General features: G+C 56.2%; 3 protein-coding genes across 6 annotated transcripts in view; all 3 read left to right on the top strand.

The window, feature by feature from the left end:
* Window positions 1-335: 335 nt before the first annotated feature.
* On the top strand, window positions 336-7,431 carry Mapk12 (mitogen-activated protein kinase 12). Of its 4 annotated transcripts, none has more exons than XM_004642416.2 (12): window positions 336-554; window positions 633-762; window positions 2,921-2,979; window positions 3,843-3,954; window positions 4,045-4,074; window positions 4,335-4,382; window positions 4,810-4,924; window positions 5,250-5,321; window positions 5,432-5,511; window positions 5,586-5,664; window positions 5,742-5,915; window positions 6,943-7,431. In XM_004642416.2, the coding sequence occupies exons 1-12, from the start codon at window positions 430-432 to the stop codon at window positions 7,020-7,022; spliced, it is 1,104 nt and encodes a 367-aa protein (XP_004642473.1). In that variant the 5' UTR covers window positions 336-429; the 3' UTR covers window positions 7,023-7,431. The 4 variants fall into 4 exon arrangements, with proteins under 4 accessions (XP_004642473.1, XP_023558267.1, XP_023558268.1 ...); XM_023702501.1 differs by having other exon boundaries at window positions 397-495; XM_023702499.1 differs by lacking the exon at window positions 4,335-4,382.
* A 591-nt stretch (window positions 7,432-8,022) lies between these two features.
* On the top strand, window positions 8,023-13,736 carry Hdac10 (histone deacetylase 10). Its single transcript, XM_023702566.1, has 20 exons — window positions 8,023-8,863; window positions 8,932-9,066; window positions 9,259-9,355; window positions 9,606-9,703; window positions 9,784-9,888; window positions 10,050-10,118; window positions 10,282-10,408; window positions 10,601-10,666; window positions 10,843-10,902; window positions 10,979-11,068; window positions 11,181-11,287; window positions 11,361-11,428; window positions 11,508-11,754; window positions 11,855-11,939; window positions 12,340-12,431; window positions 12,544-12,600; window positions 12,845-12,923; window positions 13,109-13,288; window positions 13,376-13,546; window positions 13,598-13,736. Exons 1-20 carry the CDS (start codon window positions 8,805-8,807, stop codon window positions 13,712-13,714), a joined length of 2,109 nt encoding a protein of 702 aa, XP_023558334.1. The 5' UTR covers window positions 8,023-8,804; the 3' UTR covers window positions 13,715-13,736.
* Window positions 13,737-13,814: 78 nt separating this feature from the next.
* The window catches only part of Tubgcp6 (tubulin gamma complex associated protein 6), a 24,954-nt gene continuing 15,777 nt past the window's right edge, over window positions 13,815-22,991 (top strand). Inside the window, exons 1-2 of the mRNA XM_023702567.1 lie at window positions 13,815-14,875; window positions 16,786-16,949. Coding sequence (XP_023558335.1) covers window positions 14,135-14,875; window positions 16,786-16,949 — 905 coding nt within the window. The 5' untranslated portion in view covers window positions 13,815-14,134. The remainder of the gene's footprint in view (window positions 14,876-16,785; window positions 16,950-22,991) is intronic.

The raw sequence follows: 22,991 nt of genomic DNA, 5'->3' as shown, positions 1-22,991 counted from the left end.
ATTTTCAGAACATAGGCCAGAAGGTGGGGGCTAGGGGGGCTGCGACAGGAATGGTGTTGGGCAAGTGATAGCGACGGCAGGATGAGGGTGAAAGCCAATGGGCTCAGGCTGTTTAGGCTGGGCCCAGTGCCCCTCTCTGGGGGGTTAGTAAGTACCGGAGACCCTGATCACACCCAGGGCGGAGGTCGGGGGTGGGGCCACGCGCCCTCCCTCATCCCCTCAACCCCCCAGCCAGGCCACACCGGCGGCCTCGGATTTCCGGAGGGGCAGAGCACCGGGTCACGTGTGCGGGGCGCGGGGGCCGGTTGGTCCGCGGGCGGGGGAGGGGCCGGAGCCGCTGGCCGGAGCCAAGGAGACCACCGCGGAGCGGAGCGGCGCGCAGTGTGCGGTCGGGTGCCGGGTGGGCCCAGTTCCGCGTGGGCCGGCGCGATGAGCTCGCCGCCGCCCGTGCGCAAGGGCTTTTACCGCCAGGAGGTGGCAAAGACAATGTGGACGGTGCGCGCCGAGTACCAGGACCTGCAGTCCGTGGGCTCGGGCGCCTACGGCGCCGTGTGGTGAGCGCGGGGCGGCGGGCGGCGGTCAGGGGCGCGGGGCCGCGCTAAGTCCCAGTCCGCCTGCCTGCCCGCCCGCAGCTCGGCCGTGGACAGCCGCTCCGGCGCCAAGGTGGCTATCAAGAAGCTGTACCGGCCTTTCCAGTCCGAGCTGTTCGCCAAGCGCGCCTACCGCGAGCTGCGTCTGCTCAAGCACATGCGGCACGAGAACGTGAGTGCGCGCGCCCGCCAGGACTGCCCACCCCGGCGCTGCACAGCCCAGGCAGCCTGCGCACCAGGAGGGAGTGAGGGCCCCACAGCCGGACCCCCTCTGCTCCTCGGCTTGGCTTAGGGCTGTGTCTGGCTCCAGCCCACGCCCCGGTCGAGGGGCAGTGACATGCCCAAGTCAGGGGTCCTCCAGCTTTTACCGTGGTGGGGTGGCCCTTGGCTTGGACCTCTTTCTGTGTGACGTTGACTTGTGGCCTGACCTTCCCTCCTACATCTGAGCCTGTCCTCCAGGTCAGAGAGCACGTTCCTAGGCAGAGGAGGGTCGTCCTGGAGGGGCATCTGCCTCTTCCACACTTTAGGCCTCCTCAGCCCTGATACCCCTCTCCCAAAGCAGGTGGCCCCCCACAATACAGGGAAAGGCCAGGCTTTTTGACTGCCAAAGTAGAACCGTGCCACAGTGGGCTGTTTGTGTCGTTGAAAGCTATAAAATGTTCACCATCACTGCCCCAGGGATTGAAGAGGGCTTGGGAGCTGGTGCTTAGAGAGCATCACACAGTCACTGCCAGGTCAGGGTGGATCTCTTTCCAGACCTGTCTATGAGATGCCACAGCACTGCGCCTGGGCCTCTCAAGTGGCCACTACTGACTGTAAGAGCAGCTCTCATTTTGAGGAGCTCTTTCTTACAGCTTTTCCTGTAACGGTGCATTCAGCTCCTCCCTGATGTCTGGGCAGCCATACCCAGGCTTTAGGGCTGCCAGTCCTTGGGAGAATGAGGCCCTGTGTCCACAGATTGACAGAGCCCTATGACTCTTGGCCCTATGTAGCCTCTTTGGTGGATCTCCTGTCCTCTTAGGCACCCCATGTCTGCCCTGGCCCTGGGCTTGGCCCGGCCTTTCTGTATGATGTCCATTTGTGACCAGGCCTCCATGTCTATACCTGCCCCCAGGCCTTGACCCGTTGGGGTCACCCACATGGTGCTAAGGGCCTACTCTCCCCACTAGGCCTCGGCCCTATCTGCAGCTGGACACTGCTGCCTCCAGGATGTCTTGAACCTAAGCTGGGAGCCTCTGCCTACCATACCCCACTCCTATGGGGAAACTGAAGCCCAGAAAGGCTGAGTGCTCCACTCGGGACAGGGACCTGCCACATGATCTTCCTTGGTCACTTTGGGCCTCCTTCCTTCCTGCTCTGGGCCTCTGTCTTTATCAGAGGGGCAGAAATTTTGTCCCTCTGACAGAACTACCTTAGCCTTCAGGACCTGGTTCCCTGTCCTGGAGCTTTGCTGGGCACTCCACCAGGCCCTTTGCTTCCTTGCATTCTGGCCTCATGGGATCACCCAGCTGTCCTCCACCTCCTGGCCTTTCTGTTCATTCCACTGTGTGCCCACAAGGCAGCTAGGGGCTCATGTTCACTGTCACACCCTGCTTTAAACCCTTTTGCTGTGGCTCTTGGAAACGAAGCCAGACTTTATGTATGTGCATATATGAGTCTTGCCCTGGCCCCTCTCTGCCCTCTCATTGGCTCCTCCTGGCCTGGGCCTTGGCCCTCCTGCGCTCTCTACACACATGCACATGCACACCCTGCTCCTCAAACTCAAGGGGTTCTCCCTCCAGCCTCAGCCACTGTGTGTGACCTCCGCTGCCACACCCACCTGGCCCTCCAGCTGCTCCATGCACAGCCCTCAGGGCCCGTACACACCCTGTCACTCTCCAGTCCTAGGGTAGCCAGTGTCACAGTGGCTGGCTGATGTCTCCTTTAACCTGAATCTCCACGTGCTCAGGTCTGGCTGGTCACTGTGCTGCCGCCTGACCTTGCTCCCAGAGGGACCTACTCGATGCTGGCTCTTCCCAAGGGGCTGAGCCCATCTTGGTCCTGAGTTGGCTTGGTTGGGCAGAACAAGTCAGAGGGAAGGCAAAAGAGCTGGCCTTCTGGGACTCCTGGGAGCTAGTCCAGACATGGGGCTGCCCCTTCCTGAGAGGATCCTCGCTGTCACCATCCAAAAATAGTCTGGGTCTGTGGGGAAGTGTGCCAGGGCTGTGCCATGCTGCCAGTGGGCACAGACAAGGACAGCTGCAGGGGAGGAGGGTCCTGCCACCCTGGGGGCTGTGCTGGGACCAACATCATTTGTGTGTCCCCAACTCTGCCCAATACCCTGCCTCCAGGTGATCGGGCTCCTGGATGTGTTCACTCCTGATGAGACGCTGGATGAGTTTACAGACTTGTGAGTGCCACCTGGGCCTGCCAGGCAGGCTGGGGGAGGCATGAGTGGCTCCAGGGTGGGGGCTTCCTTCAAGTTCTGGGTTGGCTTGTGGGCCACCTTACATCACAGTCTGCGCTACATCCCTACTGCTCCTGGGGCTTGGTGGATCTGGGGCCTTCTGCCGTCTCTATGACTGACACCTGGCCCCTCACAGTGCCAGAGGTGTGAACCTTGGACTTGGTGTTTGTGAACAGGCAGGGCCCGTGCTCGCGACCCTGGCACCAGTGCATGAGCTGAAACCAAAGCTGCTGACCTTTGTTGACAGAGAGGGCAGACATAGCTAGGAGGCCTGCCCTGCCCCTGCTCTTAGGAGCCTGTCCTGTGTGGTGTTCCGCTGGGCTTAGACTGCAGTTGGCGGGAAGCCCGGGTGGGTCTAGGAAGGGCTGAGGGGGCAGCAAGGTCCTTGTTGCCTGACTGGCAGAGATCAAGGTCCCACACCAGACCCAATGTCCTTTGGGGTTGCTAATGCCACTCCCCCATCTTCCCCTCCCCTTGTAAGCCCATACTTCAGACACAAGGGTCCCCTCCAGGCCCTCTGTACTGGCCCCTTCAGCTGGATGTTCAAAAACCATAGTGCTCCATGCTGGGGGTGGGGAGGCTGGAGTGGGTATGGTGGGTGCATGTTTGAGAAGGTGGGATCATTCTGAGAGTGACAGGTGGGGCCCGGTGGATAGAGCCTGGCATAGCATGGTAGGGGTGGTGGCAGCCCTGAGGCTGGCAGGATGGCTGTTGCAGGGGGGCACTTGGGGGAGCCCCTTTTAGGGTGGGTCTTCTAGGGTCTGAGCCTGGGCCCTGTCCACTAATGCCCCAGCCCCTTCCCACAGCTATCTGGTGATGCCATTCATGGGCACAGATCTGGGCAAGCTCATGAAGCATGAGACACTGAGTGAGGACCGCATCCAGTTCCTTGTGTATCAGATTCTGAAGGGGCTGAAGGTGGGGGCCTGCAGGGGTAGCCAGGGGAAGGGGCTGGCAGGGCTCTGGTGGGGGGTCCCTGCACTGACAGCTGCCGGCTCCTCCCCACAGTATATCCATGCTACTGGAGTCATCCATAGGGTAAGTCCCCTTCCCAGGCTGTGAGCATGAGAGCGGCTCCATCCCCGTCTCCATTTCCCACATGTAAGAGGGGTACAGTGGGGTGTCTGCTTGGGGGTGCATATGGGGCCCCATGCATGGTCCCATTGTGAGCAACCCTTGAAGGGCTGTAGGGTCAAAGGGCCAGTCAGGCCCTGTCCGGTGGCCCTGTGGGTATCACACCAGCCCTTGGCCCTGCATATGCTCAGGTCATAGGGCACAGTGACCTCTCCTCTGCCTAGGACCTGAAACCTGGCAACCTGGCTGTGAACGAGGACTGTGAGCTGAAGGTGTGGCTGGAGGGGAGGATGGCCAGGGCAGGGTTCGGGGTCCTGTCTACCTGCTAGGCAGAGGCAAAGACCCAGGGCATTTGGGCTCAGGCTGAGCTGCTGAAGGCATGAGGAGGTACTTGGAGTGCCACTGGGCACATTCCGTACCTGCCTCAGGTGGGGGGCACTCTGTTCCCATGCTTGACCCAGGCCAGGCTGTAGAGATCCCCCAACCTGGGCTGGGCATGGTGGAGCAGGGTGAGCGCTCTGGCACCTGTCCCTGGGTGGGTCTGTCTGGGTACACTGGCCAGTGGGAGGACCCAGGGAGAAACCTTGGGATCCAGGGCCCTGACCTGAGCCCTGGTAGGGTGGCAGAAGCCCAGGTCCCTTGGGTTCTCTGGGACCATGCTGTCTCTTCCACTCCTTGGGTCCCCAATTTTTTCTTCAGATCCTGGACTTTGGCCTGGCCCGACAGGCAGACAGTGAGATGACAGGATATGTGGTGACCCGGTGGTACCGGGCACCTGAGGTCATTTTGAATTGGATGCGCTACACGCAGACGGGTGAGTCCCGCCGGCGCCCGCCCCCCCCACCCAACCGCAGTCCAGTGGCCTCTGCGCTATACCTGCCTCCCACCTTGTTTTCAGTTTCTGCCAAGGATGGAACCCAGGGCCTCTCATCTGTGCTAGGTTACAGCTCTGCCACCAAGCTCCATTTCTTGGTGGGGAGCCCACAGAGGCCACACCCTGAGGAGGCTGTAGAGTTGGGGTGGGAGCCCAGGGAAGATGTGGACAGGTCCAGCCCCCCCTCAGTGTCCCTCCACCCTGTCCTTCACGTCTCTGCATGCCACCCTTTGCCCATGAGGCACTCATGGGGCTTTTGTCTCAGTGGACATCTGGTCGGTGGGCTGCATCATGGCAGAGATGATTACAGGGAAGACACTGTTCAAGGGCAGTGATCGTATCCTCCCATGGGGCACTTTGGGGCTCTTGCCTGCGTGGGGGTGGGGCGTGGGAGTGGGGGCGGGTCCTGCCCTCTTGCCCTGTGCTGTGCTCCTGACCTTGGTGCAGACCTGGACCAACTGAAGGAGATCATGAAGGTGACAGGGACGCCTCCCGAAGAGTTTGTGCAGAAACTACAGAGCACAGAGGTCTGTGAGGGGCTGGGTGGGCCAGCCAGCTTTCTCTGGGGCTGGGCCTGGCCCCTCACTCTTCTCCTGCACAGGCTAAAAACTACATGAAGGGCCTTCCTGAGCTGGAGAAGAAGGACTTTGCCTCTATCCTGACCAGTGCCAGTCCCATGGGTGAGACTGGGTGTTAGGGAAGTCTGGGGCTCTGCGTGCAAGACCTCCCTGTGACTTCGCCTGTGACTGTCCCCCAGCTGTGAATCTCCTGGAGAAGATGCTGGTGCTGGACTCAGAGCAGCGAGTGACAGCGGCTGAGGCACTGGCCCACCCCTATTTTGAATCTTTGCATGACACAGAAGATGAGCCAAATGCCCAGAAGTATGATGACTCCTTTGATGATGTGGACCGCACTCTGGATGAGTGGAAGCGTGAGCTGGGGCTGTGGGCGGGGCCAGTGTCTAGATACTGTGGGCATCCAGTGAAGAAGAGGATAGAGTGTAGGGCTGAGCAGCTTGGCCAATGTGGCCTCTGGGCCATTGTGAGGCAGTGCTAGGGCCTCAAACCCTACAAGGGACAAGGGCTGCTCCTGGATGAGCCTGGGAACTCTGGAGTGGCTCTGAGTTTAGAGCAGCAGTGCCCGCTGGCTTCTTCGAGTGGCCCAGCCTCCTGAGTATCTAAGCCAGAGATCCTGGAGCCCCTCCACTTGTCCCCAGGCCTCTGCTCACACCTCTTGAATTGTCCGTCTCTTGCCCCATTCCAGGACTCCTGCCACCTGGTCGACCATTTGGACCCCCTCCTGTTCTCACAAGGAAAGGCCTGCCCCTTATAATCCCTCTATCATACCCCACTATGGTGGCTTGCTCTGTACCCTAGGCTGTATGCCCACTGCACCCCTTTTATACCAAGGGCCTTCCCGTCTTGTTTGAGGACCAGCCTCATATGGGCCCAGCAACCACCCTCCCTCACATCCAAGCCAAACTACCCAAACTACTCTGGAACGGGAGGCAGTTATGCTGCTCAGCCTGGGGTCCAGCAAGTCCAAGGGTGCAGGTTAGCACGGGCCATGCCACTGGGTCCTAAGCCTTTTGTCACCTTCAGAGCCAGGGCCACAATCCTATACTTGGAGTGGGAAGTCCTGGACAGGCTGAAGCCCCCAAACCAGGGCTTGCTGCACCTCTAACTGGGGCGCTCAGCCTCTCTGCTGTGTCATGGTCTTGCTTCTGTGTGATGAAAGGCTTCTACTGCCAAGCAAGATAACGTAAATCACAGGCCGCAGGTTCCTGTCTGTGGTCCCCATCCACACACACTGTGGCTTCTGCTGGAGCTGCTGGACCTTCTGTTTCCCTGGAAAAATTGACTCTTTAGCAGTCTGCACAAACATTTGCGGAAAAGCCCAGGAGACTTCTCCCATGGTGAAGCAGCGGGCAACTGTCGCCTGTGTCTTATCCTCTGCAGGTGTCACTTATAAAGAAGTGCTCTGCTTCAAGCCTCCCAGGCAGTTGGGGGTCAGGACCGCCAAAGAGACAGCCCTGTGAAGAGCTCCGGGTGGCTCAGGAACACCCTAAAGACCCTGGTGAGGAGCTGTATCCTCTAGAGCCCCCTGTAAGAGAAACCCTGGTTATGACCCTTGCCCTGGCTTGGAGAGGCTGAGTAGACCCTCAGCCTGTGAACTGTCTGATCCCTGCTCCAGCGTGATCCCAGCCAACCTGGGCTGCCCCACGGCCTCCGAGGCAGTAGCCCCCTCTACCGGGATGCCGGAGAAAGCCTCAGGGCTGGCAATCCGACGAGTGGGAAGAGGGAGGGCTCAGAGTACCAACTCAGGGACATTGGCACCCCTGGGGTGTGAGGACATTGTGGACACTCCTGCACCCCAGCCAGGAGTATAAACTAGGCGTTTGCTGTGCCCACCAGGCTGGAAGGAAATAAACCTTTCTGTGGACCTCCCACTCTGGCTGTGCAGCCTGATGCCTTGTCACTGCTCAGCCCAGCTAATACCTGTACAAATGAGATGGCTCTGATTCATGGAGCTCCTGAGCTTGCCTCCTCTGTCCATTTAGGAAGTGCCCACCTCCCCGCCTATCCAAAGGTCAGCCCACACTAAAGTGCCGGCCTTCCCTTCCTGTGTAAGGGGCAACTTCCCTCTAACTCGGGCCTGGAGTCCACGCCAGGCTTGGGACCTGAAGGCCCACCCTCAGACGGCGCATGGGGGGTGGTCGCGGCCCACCGAGTTCCCAGGTTCCCTCCAGACCAAAGTTCCGGGGTAGAGAGGGGACAAACAGCCTCTGAGTGACTGCGCCCGGGGGCGGATTTTGTACTGATCGAGCTCCTCTCGGGCGGCACCGGCGAGCGCGCGGCGCCCTCTGCAGGTCGTTCGAAGACCCTCTTGCTCGGAGCGCCTAGACGAGTCGCGGTTAGTTAGCGGCGCCTCGGCGCGCAGTGCAGCGCGCACGGCCTCGCGCCGCAGGCTCCGTCTGTATGTCACGCGACCCTGCGCGGCCAATCGGCGTGTTCTTGGCGGCCGCGGGAGCGCGCCCCTGGCGCAGGGCCGGGCAGGGCTCGGGATTCGGACGTGAGCTTCTCGAGCGGCACGGAACTGTCACCTCCACGAGGCCTTGTCCCAGAGGTTCGCGGTGTCGTGTGCGGCCTTAGGTCGCCTCGCTTCAGGGCTGCACGGCGCAGCCTTCATCCTCCGCCGTCTCCCTCGGCTGTGTCCTGTCCCGCCGGTGCTTACCCTCACTTTCCGCCTTTTTTGTCTGGAGCCTTCCCAGCGCCCGAGTCGCACCCAGACCGCCCCTTCCTGATGCCTGGGCTGGTCCTGCGGTGCTGATCTCGTCTGGCCCAGGCAACCCTCCTACTCCCGCTTTCCTGCGCCCTCTCGGGACCCGGGCTCTCTCGAGCCCTGGCCCGGGAACTCCCGGGGCCACTGTACACGCGCGAGACGCCTAGGGCGGGAGGCCCCTGTCACAGCCCGCAGCAGGGGCCCTGAGCCTGCAGGCTCCGGTCCGCAGCAGACGTGGAGCAGGGGACCTGCGGACGGAGTAGTCTGCAGTCTGCGCTGTAGAGGCGTGGTATGGAGGGGCGGGGCAGTGCTGGGGAACTGGGCGGGACCAGAGTGCAGAAGAGGCCACGCCAGGAATCCCAGGGCGCCCTGGGCCTGTGTGTTTCCTCCTGCTGCCTCCCGGCTCGGTCTCAGCCGAATTCCAAACTCTGAGCTGTCCTCGGGCGGCAAGGGGGACCGGGTTAGGCAGTACAGTCGTCTACCAGCAGAAGTCGTGCTATCCCAGCGTACTGTAGTGCACAGTGACCACAGTGTAGCCATGGGGACCGCGCTCGTGTATCACGAGGACATGATGGCTACTCGGCTGCTCTGGGACGAGTAAGTGGGATCTAATGGGGGTAGGGCTGTCGAGGGCACACGTGACACTAGTGTTGTGTCTGCCCCAGCCCGGAGTGCAAGATCGAGAGTCCTGAGCGCCTGGCTGCAGCCCTGGGCTGCCTCCGGCAGTGTGGCCTGGAGCAAAGATGCCTTCATGTGGCAGCACGCGAAGCCTCGGAGGCAGAGCTGAGCCTGGTGCACAGGTCAGAGAAACCCACAAGGCTGGGCTCCCACCTCTCAGCACCTGCCAAAGCAGCCCTAACCCTGCGTGCTCCTTCACCATGGGAAGAGCCTGGGCTCTGGGCTGGGGGAAACAATCGTGCACACTGGCACTGGGAACGCTAATCCCTCCTCTGTTCTCCGTGTCTGTTGATGACCTGCTTGCCCGTCTACAGCCCAGAGTACGTGGACCTAGTGCGGAGGACCCAGACTCTGGGGACAGAGGAGCTCCAGGCACTTTCTGGACAGTATGATGCTGTCTACTTCCACCCGGTGTGTCCTTGGGGTACCCCCGTCTATGCTCACCCACCCAGATATGTATCCAAGTGCCTCTCTGTGCCCCGTTGCTGACAGCCTGTCTGCCTGTGTCCCCTGGGTTGTGCCTGTGACAGTGTCCTGCAAACTTAGCTGCTGCTGCTACCAGCACACCAGACCAGCCTAGCCTGTTGTGCTTCGCAGTTGTGACCCACGGCCTGTCACAGGCAGGGCAGGCAGGGGCTGATCGGAACCCTCTATCCTGCAGAGCACGTTTCACTGTGCCCGGCTTGCTGCAGGTGCTGCACTGCAGCTGGTAGATGCTGTGCTGACAGGAACTGCACACAACGGGCTTGCTCTGGTGAGGTGAGCACTACCCTCATGCGGGTTCCTCTTGTGAGGGGCTGGATGAGCCCGCTGTGCCCCACACCCCCCTCTCACCCCAGGCCTCCTGGACACCACAGCCAGAGGGCAGCTGCCAATGGGTTCTGCGTGTTCAACAATGTGGCTATAGCAGCTGAACATGCCAAGCGGAAACATGGGCTGTGCAGGTGCGTGCCAGGCTGGCTGCAAGGGTTGGGGGCACTGGCCCTGGCAGGCGGGGTGGAACAGGTGCTTTAGGCCCACCCAGCCCCTTCCCATCCTGAGTGGGCTGCAGCCTGGTGGCAGGAAGTTCCACCTTCCCATGACCCCCACCGCTATCTGAACCCAGGATCCTCGTTGTTGACTGGGATATCCACCATGGCCAAGGCATCCAGTATATCTTTGAGGATGACCCCAGGTGAGCTGAGCTTGACAACATGACCCTTCCCTGCAACCTCTTTTTGTGACCTGGAAAAACCCAGAGGGGGAGATGGCCATGTGGTCAGGGGTCAGGGTCTTCAGAAGTCATGGGGTGGCCAAAGGGCCTGACTCTGACCTCTGTCCTGGCCGGCTTTCGGCAGTGTCCTTTACTTCTCCTGGCACCGATATGAGCACGGACGCTTCTGGCCCTTCCTGCCAGAGTCAGACGCAGACACTGTTGGGCAAGGACAGGGCCGTGGCTTCACTATCAATTTGCCTTGGAACCAGGTGCCTGCTCTCAACCCTGGACCCTCTCTCTACCCAGCCCACTTTCCTGCCTGTACCCCCCTCCTCCAACTGCAGAATATAGTCTGGTGGATCCCACTAGGTCCCTCCAGAGCCCAGGTTCCAGAGAGTGAAGACCCCTAAAGTCCAGTTGGCAGCGCTGCCTGCTGATGGCTCCCCTGCTTCCTGCTGCAGGTTGGGATGACCAATGCTGACTACCTGGCTGCCTTCCTACATGTGCTGCTGCCAGTGGCCTTTGAGGTGACTGTGTTCTGGGTGTCCCCCAGGGCAGGGCACTTCATGCCAACCCAGAGTTCTACTGTGAAGTCAGAAGGAGGGCTGTCAGGGACTTGTAAGAGTGGGGTCTCAGGAGAGCTGGCCTGACAGGCCTCCCTGTTGTCCGGGCTGCAGCGTCTTTCTTGTCTCTCCACCCATAGTTTGACCCAGAGTTGGTGCTGGTCTCAGCAGGATTTGACTCAGTGGTTGGGGATCCGGAGGTGAGGGCCTGGCTTGTCTGGGTGGGCCTCTGGCACTCTGGGCCCAGGTCCTTCTCACATGTGGCTCTGGTTCCAGGGACAGATGCAGGCCACACCAGAGTGCTTTGCTCACCTCACACAGCTGCTGCAGGTGCTGGCTGGTGGCCGTGTCTGTGCAGTGCTAGAGGTGACTGCAGGGGGCAGCTGGGTGGCTCCTGGGCGGAGGCATGGGGTGCCCTGTCCAGGGCCTTGAGCCCACCCAGGGACGCACCTTTCCTTCCTGTCTGCACTCTCCCCAGGGCGGTTACCACCTGGAGTCCCTGGCACAGTCAGTGTGCATGACTGTGCGGGCACTGCTGGGTGACCCCACACCTGCCCTGTCCGGGCCCATGGCGCCGTGTCAAAGGTGAGCACGGTGGAAGGTGGGAGGGCCTGGAGTACCAGACAGGTTGGACTCCACGCTCTGCCTCCCCCCACAGTGCCCTAGAGTCCATCCAGAATGTCCGAGGAGCCCAGGCCCCTCACTGGAAGAGCCTCCAGCAGCAAGGTCAGCACACTCTAGGCCTGGGCTGGTGGCTTCCACCTCAGGGTCCTCTGTACTGACCTTGACTCTGAACTTCCTGTAGATGTGTCTCCCGGGCTGGGTCCCAGCATCCACTTTCCAGAGGAGAGGCCCCTGCTGCTGCTGCCTGGGAACCCTGTATATAAGGCAGAGCCTCTACCAAGGCTTCTTCTGGACCAGAAGCACCACTACTCCGTACCCCCTGTGCGAATGGCTGTGGCTCTGACTGCTCCACATAGCACCTCGGCTCTGCCCCCTGATGTGCTGTGTCAGCAGTCAGCCCCAAAGTGGGAGACAGAAGCCTGGGCCAAGTGGGTAGGGCAGGCTGGGGAGGGTACCATGCATGTGTGCCTTTTGCCGTGTGACTGATTGCTGTTCCCTGGTGTCTGTGTCCTGGCCTGCCCTTCACAGGTCTCATGAGTCCCTGGCCCAGGATGAGACCCTCACTGCACTTGGGAAGTTCCTGTACCTCTTAAGTAGGGTTCTGGATGGGCAGGTAGGGTTGCTGAGGAGGGGCTGTGTATGCAGATGGCAGGGATGTGTTTCCTTGGGCAGGGATCAGACTCAGAACATGCCAGGGAGATGCTCTACAACAGAAAGGGACAGTGGATAAACCTTATTTTTGGTTTTAAGCATCTTGTTTACAGAAATAGTGATTTGACCTCGGCGTGTAAGAGGTCAGTAACAGTAATGGAATCAGAGTTTGAAAATGGCATCAGTTGGGTGTGGTGGCACATGCTTGTAATCCCAGAACTCTGGGAGGGTACAATGGGATCACAAGTTTGAGGCTAGCTGGGGCAATTTAGTGAGACCCCATCTCAAAACAAAAGGGCCTGGGAATGAAGCTCAGTGAATGGGTATCTGGGCTGGGATCTCGCTGTTACCTCACCTCACAGGTAAGCAGTGGAGTTGCATCCACTTTAGCATCTGCTGTAGCAGCCACCTTGGATGTAGCCATTTGGCAAGGTCTGTCTCGTGGAGCAGAGAGGTGAGTTTCACCTGGCCCATGGGTGTCCCCTTCCCTGAAAGCTCCATGGAGAGGGTCCTGGGAATGGATTCTGGACAGTGGCACAACCTAGCCTTGGCTGATCCTTCCTCAGGGTTCTCTGTGTGGTGCTGGGACAGCTGGATCGGCCACTGGACCTTGCTGATGATGGGTATGACTGTAGGTCACACTTATGCAGGTGCACGAGCATGGACAGGCCTTGGACTGCAGGCCTCTGTGGGTGGTGCACTGCTAGTACAGAATGCAGTCTTCCTCAGCAGGTGTTTGGGGGGAGGCTGTGGTGGTAACACCAGGCCAGAGTCACACACCTTTGCCCTGCCCCTCCCTACTGGTGGCCTTTAATTTTCTACTAACCATGTTCCGGTGCACGGGTCCCTGGTCCTCTCTCCCTGAAGGAGAATTCTGTGGCTGAATATCGGGGGCAAGGAAGCAGCCATATTTTCCATGTACCACGTCTCCATGCCATTGCCAAGGGTGAGTGACTGTGTGGGAGCGCAGGGGCTCCCTGGCATGCTCCCGAGCACTCACACGCCTCACTTGTCCTGGCTCCGGCTCCCAGCTTAGACTCCAGGGACTCTGGGGCTGGGAAGTGGGCTGGCAGAAGCCAGCAGGGATGTGTCCCGCAGCTGAGGCGCTGGGCTCTGCTACTGTCCCCACAGACGACTGGAGGATTTCTGAGCTGCATCTTAGGCGTGGTGCTGCCCATGGCCTATGGCTTCCGGCCCGACCTGGTGCTGGTGGCGCTGGGGCCTGACCATGGTCTTCAGGCCCCCCAGGCTGCTCTCCTGGCTGCAATGCTCCGGGCTCCGGCAGGCGGCCGAGTACTGGCCCTCCTTGAGGTGAGCCTGAAAGTGTGGAAGGCTGGGGATGAGGAGGAGGGCGGGCAAAACCAGGGACTCACTGCCCTCGCCTCTCCTCTGTCCCAGGAATCTGCACCCCAACTTGCACAAGCGCTGGCCCAGGGTCTGTGTGGAGAGGCGCCGCCCAGCCTGGGCCCATTCTCCACGGCCTCTCGGGTGGACCTCCAGGCTCTGATGGGCCTGCGAGCGCAGCTGCAATGGCGGTGGGAAATGGTGCGGGTGGCGGCCCCGGAGCCCGCGGAGAAGCGTCGCGGCCCCGAGCCCACCGGTTCTGCCGCGCTTCCGCCCACCCGGGGAGCGCCTTGCAGCAGATCCCTGGAGAGGCCCGAGACCTCGGCCCCGCCAGGAAACTTTCCTGCGGCCGCGCCCGCGCTCCCTCCCAGTGCATCAGTAAACGACCGTTAAATAACGTGACTCTGCTTCCTTTATTAAGCCGTCCCGGGCCCTCAGCCCGCCCGCCCACCCGACCCGCTCCCGAGGGCCGGAAGTCCGCCTGTGACGTAGTTCCTGCGCGCCGGCGCTAGCGTCGGGCCGTCGCCTCGCTGTGACGCCAAGGCGGCGGGAGAGTGAACGGGCCTTCCCCGCTATCGCCCGGCGCTGGGCTGGCGTGCGAGCCCGACTTGCGGACCCCGCCGCGTGCCGGTCCCCAGGGGTGCGAGGCCGACGCGTGCGGCCCGCGTGCGGTCACGTCCGCCAGGTTGCTTGTGGCGGCGGGCGACCCCTAGGGGACAGCCTGGAGACTAGCGCACGAGCAGGTCCTGAGCCTCGGGGCTCGGTGCGGAGGTCGCCTGCCCTCGGCCGCCGCCCTCCTGCCCGCAGGCGGTGATGGCCAGCATCACCCAGCTGTTCGACGACTTGTGCGAGGCCCTCCTGCCCGCCGCGCAGCCTCGCCCGGGACGGCGCAGCGCGGACCGCAGGAGGGCCAAGCAGAGCCTCAAGAGGGTCGCCTACAATGCGCTCTTCACGAGCCTCTTCCAGGAGGACGCTCGTCCGCTGCAGCCCGACCTGTCAAAGCTCCCCGTGAGAAACAAGGTCCTTATGTTGTCCTTTGACCTGAGAGCGGCGGGCCTGGGCCCCGAGGCGGACCGCCTGGAGGAGCTGGTGGCGGGGCTGGAGGCGGCCTCTTGCTGTCCGCTGCTGGAGCTGGGGTCCGCGTTGAAACTCTTGGTCCATTTGGCGGGGAGCGGCCCCCCTCAACTGCTGCAGAGAAAACGGGACTATTTCCTTAACAACAAGCACGCAGGGAGAAACGTTCCGTACAGCGGCTACGACTGCTGTGAGCTGAGCGTGCTTGAAACGGACGTGCAGTCCCTCGTCTCCGCAGAAGAGCATCTGTGTCACAGCATGATCCAGCAAACGCTGCAGGTGATGGACGCGGCTCCAGGCGCCGGCCTGCCCACTGTTGGTCTCTTTTCATTTGGTGACCCCTGCGGTGACAGGCTTGAGAGGGATACCCGGGTCTCGCTCTACGGTGCCTTTGTCCACAGCCGCGCTTACGACGTGGATGTGCGATGGGACCTTCCTCCTGTGCCGGACAGCGCAGACCTTTCTGGACTGGCCATTAAGGTAGAGTTTGTTTTCCCTTTTTTCTCTCAGAGGGTTTGGAAAATGCCGTCTTTGCCCTTTGTTGTATCCTGGTAAAGCTAGCGCGGCCCCCGTCCCCTCGCCAGATGGCCAGGGTGCCCCAAGGCAGAGGTGCTGAGAGGGCGTGGGGCACCACCCAGGGAAGCACTGCCCAAGTACAGGCCAGAGCCTTTTGCCTCACCTACAGGGCATGTTGTTTCGTCTCCTCTTCTGCCTTCCACAGCTGTTAATTTCATTAAAATAGAAGAAAAAAATTGTTGGTCAGTTGCAGAAGCCATATTTCCCCCACTTGGGACAAAAATGTTTGTTTATGGTACAATACGGTTTAAGATACTTTTTCTTCTTATAACATGGGTGTTTTTCTCAGTTACTGAATAAATTGTTGTTGGTACTGCTTTACGTTACGGCTGCATGGGCCACAGCTGAGTCGTCCAGATTCTTGTGAATGACAAAGAATTGCCAAGCATGCACCTTGAAGTAAGTAGTTATATTCTTTGAAGCTCATGGGATGGTAGCAGGAACAGCAGAAGGAGGCGCTCTTGGAGAGCCGCGCACGATCAGGCTTCCAGGGGTTGCGGAGCCAGACACCTTTAGCATCGGGTGCCTCCCGTTGTGGCCAAACACCTCTCAGTTCGGGTGCTTCTCATTTTGTCTCACACTGGTGTTGGAACTAAGGATGCTTAAGCATCAAGACCTCCGAAGCTTAAACGTGGACGCTCACGGGAGCAGCGTTGTGCACACAGCTGAAGGAGAGGAATGGAGTGGCTCCCTCAGTTTTCCCATTCCTGAGTGTGTTGGATATACTGTTATTTTTCTTTCGTTTTGTTTGCGACTGTCTTGCTACGTAGTTCAGAATGGGCTTGAACTCACTACGTAGCCCAGGCTGACCCTCAGTTTGTGGCAGTCTTCCTGCCTCAGCCTCCCAAATGCTGGGGTTGCAGGTGTATGGCGTCACACCTAGCTGATGATATATTGTTATTACTTAGTCACTTCCTGACTATGTTTATTTTAAAACAAAAATAATACCATGGTAAACATCTTGGTGTACGCAAGCTTTACTTTGTCTAATATTTTTATTTTTTTGAGATAAGGTCTTACTATGCAGGTTGGCTTGGACTCACCATGGTAGCCCAGGATGGCCTCAAACTTGTGGCAACCCTCCTGCCTCAGTTTCCTGAGTGTTAGATTATAGGTGTGCACCTCCATGCCCTGCTGTGTGTACAGTATGATTTTATGTTTCCCAGAATGAACCTTTCAGGTGAGAGGCATTTCATTATCGAGTATTTAAGTCAGGTGTGGTGGCTTGCACCTGTGATCCCAGGACTTAGGAGGCTGCAACAGGACAGTGAATTCAAGGGTAGCCTGGGCTACATAGTAAGGTTCCGTCCCAAAACAGTAAAATAAAAATAAAGTTATATTGATGTGTGTTATGCGAAACTTGAAATTAGTGACCATAATGTATTTTTATTTTGTGATTTATTCTACATGTATGTGCTTGAGAAAAATAAAAGAAACAGTCTGCCAGGGCTGCCCCTCTAGTGAGTTAAGTGCAAGCACTTGGATAAAGCTTCTGACATCTGTCCCATCTCGGTGTTCAGATGAAGGACCAGATGAAGATTTGTACTTCCTTTTTTTTTTTTCTTCAGAACCGGGGATTGAACTCAGGCCCTTGCGCTTGCTAGGCAAGTGCTTATTCTACTGAGCTATCTCCCCGGCCCCATTATTTTTATTTATTGACTGATTGGTTGTGTGGCCAGCTCAGCCTGTTGGGGAATGTGTGGCATGTGGTGCGTAGGATCAAACCCGGGTCCTTGTGCTTTGCCTAAGCAGGCCCTTTAGACCACTGAGCTATCTCACCGGCCCGAAGGTTTGTACTTCTCTGTGGTTTCCAGGTCCCTCAGAATGTGGATCAGTGGGAAGATGAAGGGTTCCAGTCAGCTTCCAACTTGACTCCTGATTCCCAGTCTGAACCAAGCATGACCCCAGATGTGGACCTGTGGGAAGCTGCACTCACCTATGAGGTCAGCAGGCGAAGGTGCTGGGAGAGAATTGGATGGTAAGCCTTTCTTTCCTTTCAGTCCCTCCAGCCATGCACCCAGTGGCCATGTGACAGGGGTATACTGCAGGCATTGCTTACTCAGCGATTCCAGACAGCTGTTTCTGGAAGCTGCTATGGTGGAATTAGGTGGGGGGTTGTAGTCTCCTTCATGTGCAGTGTTGTCTGAGTCCTGAGGAATGAGAGATGGAGTGGGGGAAGGAGGTCCCAACTGTGTCCCCGAGCTTTTGAGGATCGTACTTTCCAGTAGAAGCAGTCAGTACATTCTTGGCTCCAGGACAGCTAGTCTGGTGTCTCAGGGCTTCTGGCAGGCCATGATCAATGGCAGGAGGAGACGCTCTGCGAGCATGATGCTCTGACAAAGGAAACATCTCCATCTGGAAACCTCAGGAGTAGCACTTTCTACCGGTGATGTTCTGGTTGAAGCAGACTTTCCTCACCTGGCGCTTGCAGCTTGCTGCCCATGGGCAGGTTTGAGTCCTGAGGCCTCTGCTGTAAAGACTGACTGGACCTTGCACTTGCTAGACAAATGCTAAAGCCACTGAGCTATCTCCCTGGTCTGCTGGTTCCTCTTGAAAACTTCCAGAATGGGAGTAGAGGACAAACATGTCGTGACTGATCATGAACCCCTCTTCTGATTTCATTTGCTGGTGAGGCTGTGGGAGACCAGCTTGGGGAGCACTGAATGAAAAGGCAAGGGCCCCTTTGTGCCATTTGATGCAGTCCTGGGACTCCCACAGGGTGTCCTGGAGAACTCAGCGGGACAGTTATTAAGCATCAAGCCAAGCCCTGGGGGTGGCATTCCTGGATGAAGTCACCTGCCCCTTCGGATTGCTTCTGGGACAGCCAGTACCCTGCTTCCCAGGGCAGTGCCCTTGGCATTTGTCTGGCTTTCCAGTGCCTTCTCTGCTCTGGAACTATAGGCCATCAGTCCTGTCTTCTTGGATGCACAAAGCAAATCTAATGATCTTGCTCCTGCTAGACCCGCTCATGTTGAGAGATTGGCCTGATGGCTTATCAGGCCTGATAGCCTGATAGTCTTTTGCAAATACTTGCTAGTGGTGGTTTGTTGGTTTTTCTAGTCACTATTTAGGAGACATGGTCACTCACAGCTCACTTGTCATCTTGCCCTTGAACGCATTTAATCCTTTTAGTGTCCCCTGAAAGCGCAGAACTCACCACAGAACACACAGTGGGGTACCGTTCTGCCATTAAAAGATAAACTTGAGGCATTTGTACGTGAGTGCATGCAACTTGAGAACATAATACTAAGTGACAAGTCTGACACACAAGCTTAATATCACATTCTCTGGTACGGGATAAAGTATATATGCAAATAAAGAGGAAGACCGATGAGAGACTAAAAAGGAAGGAGGGAGAAGTCCAAATATTCCGCAAATTAGCTACTCTGTTGTTTTAAAAATATTTTAGGGGGCTGGAGAGATGGCTCAGTGGTCTAAAGCACCTACTTGAAACAAGCTTGGCAAAGCACAGGGACTGTGGTTCAATCCTCCAGCACCACATGCCAGCCAGCCCCGCCCCCTGGTGGGCTGAGCTGGCCACACACACACACACACACACATAAATAAAATTAAAAAATATATATATATATACATACATACATACATACATTTTAATAGGGCTGGAGAGCTAGCTCAGTGAGATAAGTGCTTCCTGGCAAGCGCAAGTCCTGAGTTTGATTCCTGGTGTCACCACAAAAGAAAGGTAACTTGCTTCATTGTACTACTAGTCTCTCTTCATTATACTACTAGTTTGATGGAAAGAAAGCTTGTGCTAGTATGTCTGCTGCTGCTGCTGCTGCTCCCTCCCCCACCGCCGCCTCTCTTTGTCTCTCTTGAGACAGGGTCTCACTGTGCACTTCAGGCCGGCCTAGAGCTCACTTGGTAGCCCCCGCTGGCCCAGGCTTGCAGTGCTACTCCGGCCTCAGCCTCCCGAGTGCTGGGATGACAGCTGTTGGCCCCAGTGCCTGATCTGTTTGCTTCTTCGTCTTGCATTCTGAGTAACTACTTTTTGTTTGTTTTGTTTTAATTTTATTTATTTGTGTGTGTGTGGCCAGCTCAGCCCACCTGGGGGCGGGGCTGGCTGGCATGTGGTGCTGGGGGATTGAACCGCGGTCCCTGTGCTTTGCTAAGCTTGTTCTAAGTAGGTGCTTTAGAGCACTGAGCCATCTCACCAGCCCTGTTTGTTTGTTTTTTTGAGGCAAGGTCTTGCGACATAGTTCAGAACAGCCTTGGACTCACTAAATGACCCAGCGTGGCGTAGACCTTGCAGGGACCCTCAGCTTCCCAAGAGTGCTGGGATTATAGGCAGGTGTGCCACCACGCTTGGCTGAGAAACTTTCAGGCTCTACTGAACAGTATATGAGCTATTGTTACTCCCTGTTTTGTTACGAAATTTTGCTTTATTATTTATTTTTTTTTTTAAGAGCAGAATATTTACTGGGGGAAAGAAATCTCTCCAAGAGAGGGACAGAAGGTGGCCTCAGCAAGTTACCCCTGCTTTATTCTTTTATTATTATTTTTTATTCTTTTATGTAAAAAAAGTAGAAAAGGGCTGGTGATATAGCTCAGTGGACTAAGCGCTTGCTTAAGTAAGCACAGGGGCCAGGGTTTGATTCCTTGCACCACATGCCGCACCAGCCCTGCCCCTAGGTGTACTGAGCCAGTGATGGAGTCTGGGTGTGGTGATGCACGCCTAAAATTCCAGCACTAGGGAGGCAGAAATCAGGAGCATCGCTGCGAGTCTGAGCTGCATAGTGAGACACTGCACAAAAAAAAAGTAGAAAAAGGAACTGATCACAGAGCATCCACACTGAGGGACACCCTAGTGGACAGGTGTTCTTGAGGGGACAGGTGTTTTCTTCTTTCTTTTTTCTGTTTATTTATTTTGTTTGTATTGTTTTAGAAAAAAGAAAATGACAAAACAGCAGCAACAAAAATACCCCAAATTCTAAAACAATTTTGGGAGGGGGTAACAATGCTTAATACAGTGCATATTGTTATCTTTAAATTAGTTGCACAAGAGCCTGAGTTCAATCCTTGGTTCTGAAAAAAAAAAAAAAAAAAGAAAGAAAGAAAAAAAAATATATATGCACAGACCTATCTTTTCAATGAACTGAGATAAGTTAGTGTAGCTGTCTTAACTATCATATATATATATTTTTTCCTTCTGCTTTTTCTTTCTTTTTTCCCATTTCCCTAAGCCAGTGTTTCCTTTCTTCTGAAGTTCTTCCCATTCTACAACACCTGCTGTACATTTTGGATCACGTACTCTTTCAGCCTCTCACACTAGGGGGACAACATGATTGCACATGTGTGTCTGGTTTATTTCACTTATGAGTGTGAACTCAGGTTGCATCCATTTACCCATAAAAGTCTCCAATGTTTCTTTATGGCTGAGTAATACTTCATTACATAAAAAGATTATATCTTTTTTGTCTGTTCTTCTGTAGATGGGCATTTGGGTTGTTTCCAAGTGATAGGTCTGGCCCTCGTATGAGTTGCTGAATTATTGCGGTGGCCATCTAGCATGGCTGAAGCCCTTAAAACAACAGCTTCTCTTCCCAATGTCCACTTCTCCCTTCTCACACAACCCAGTCCTGGATCCAATTTCCTCTCCCCTTTCCACCTCACACACGGGGAACCCCAGTCAGCTGCTTGCATGTAATTAAAACTCCTCAGACTCCACACTTGCCAAAGTTCATAGAAGTCAGCTTGCTTTATCTCAGGCCAGAGGGTCCTCCATCTGCTCTGGACTCTCTCTGTGCCTTTGGAGTTATTAAAGGCTTGTTTTATCTTTCCTATCTCTTTACTGCACCGCTGAGAAAACCTAACACCAAGATTTAGCTATTACAAATTGTACTGCTATAAACATGGGTGAATATACCACTGTGGTATGTTTTTAATTCTTTTGGGAAGATATGCAGGGTCAAATGGGACCTCCAGTCCAAGGTTTTTGAGGAATCACTACGCTGATTTCCACAGTGGTTACACCAGTCTGCACTCCCACCTGCAGTGGAGAACAGTTCCTTTTTTCCCCACAGCCCGGCCAGCAATTGTTATTGGTTGAATTCTTGGTGATAGCCATTCTTTCTGGGGTGAGATAGAATCTCAGTGTTGTTTTAATTTGCATCTCTTGAATGACCAGTAATGTTGAACATCTTTTAATATATTTATTTTATGCTTGTGTTTCTTCATCTTAAAAGGGGATAGGTGTTCTCAAGACTGTTTTTTTTGTTGTTGTTGTTGGGGGCGGGGTGGGGCTGAACTGGGGATTGAACTCAGACCCTTGCGCTTGCCAGGGAAGTACTTACTCTACTGAGCCATCTCCCCAGCCCCTGTGGGTTTTTTTTTTTTTTTTTTTAGATGTGTGTGTTAACTGTGTTGCTCAAGGCTGGTCTCAAACTCTTAGGCCCAGATGATTTTCCTGCCTCAGCCTCTCAAGTAGCAGGGCCATATGCCTGCAACATGGCCCTGGGCTAAATTTAAGGATCTTAAGTAGAGAGCGCCCTTCAGTGACTAGGAGACGCAGGGGGCAAGTAGTTGCACTGAGGGCAGGCATGTGTGGCATGTGAGGTAGGGGAAGCATGAGCGTGCAGCGCAGCATGTGTGGTGTGCCCTATAGGGTGTGCAGTGTTTCCCCAGGAGCACACCCTCTGAGGGCACGTATCTTGGTGTCCCTGCAGTCACCTGCCTTTCGCACTCGCTCTGCCTGTCCTGTTGAGCAGCAGTATGTACCTTCTTTGATGTGGGGCTGTAAAATGTATGCTCCAGCTCCATCCATCCCTTCTCTTGGTGTGCAGTTCTGTGTTCTGAGTGCACACACTTGGGCACAAACGTGTGTCACCTCATCCTGAGGTGCTGTCTCTTTCCCACCAGGGGCCTCCTCATGTCCTGTCCCTAGGCCCCCGTCATCCCCTCTGATTTTTGTCCCTAGGGTCTGACCTCTGTAGAAACTTCTGTCTTGTGGTTGTGACTGGCTCACTCACTCAGTCCTGTGCCCTCAAGGCCCACCCACATGGTAGCAGGTGTCAGGGTTCCTTCCTTCTCCAGACGAGTGATGACGTTCCACCGTGGGTATGAGCCACACTTTGTTTATCCACTCATCTTTTTTTTTTTTTTCTTCTGTTTTTGTGGAACTGGGGATTAACTCAGGCCCTAGCACTTGCTATGCAAGCACTTATTCTGCTGAGCTATCTCCCCAGCCCCACTCATTTTTTTTAATATTTGCTTCAAAAAAAAATTTTTGCTTCCATTTTTTGCCTATCGTGAATGTTGCTCTATTAGCATGGATATAAACCCAGGGTTTTTTTGGGTTTTTTTGCAGAACCAGGGATTGAACTCAGGCCCTTGAGCTTGCCAGGGAAGCGCTTATTCCCCTGAGCCATCTCCCCAGTGCACTTTTTAAAAAATTGTTATTTTATGTATTTGGTACAGGGTCTCACTGTGCAGCTTGGACTCCTAGTAACCCTCATGTTTTCAGCCTTCCCAGCACTGGGATTTCAGGCGTGTGGTATCGCCCCTGGACTCATTCACTGGCTCAGAGTGCCCTGGGGGTGGGGCAGGTGCAGCCTGCAGGACCAGGTATCGAACCCTGGTCCCTGCACTTACCAAAGCAAGTACTTAGTCCGCTGAGCTATCTTGCTGGCCCCCAGAGTGGCTTTTTTTTTTTTTTTTTTTTTGCGGAACTGGGGATTGAACTCAGGCCCTTGTGCTTCCCAGGCGAGCGTTTATTCTACTGAGCCATCTCCCCAGCCCCACTGAGCTATCTCCCCAGCCCCCAGAGTGTATTTTTAATGGGAGAGCTTTTGGTGTGTGTGAGTTGTCAGCTGAGGACCTTGGACCTTCTGTGGGTGGGCTCTAGGCACACGCATGGTGGGCTGGGTGCAGCTAGGGCTGGGTGCCCACGCCTGGGTGTGTGTGTCTTGGCTGTGAGAACTGACTCCCTCCTCTTGTTGCCGTGAGAGGGCACACAGAGGCCATGGTGTACGGGGAGGCCATGGTGTACGGGGAGGCCATGGTG

This window comes from Octodon degus, unplaced genomic scaffold, assembly GCF_000260255.1.
Source record: "Octodon degus isolate 3935 unplaced genomic scaffold, OctDeg1.0 scaffold00153, whole genome shotgun sequence".
In the NCBI taxonomy this organism is placed as follows: Eukaryota; Metazoa; Chordata; class Mammalia; order Rodentia; family Octodontidae; genus Octodon; species Octodon degus.
Note: the sequence above shows the minus strand (reverse complement) of the source record. Positions and strands in the feature narration are given on the sequence as shown.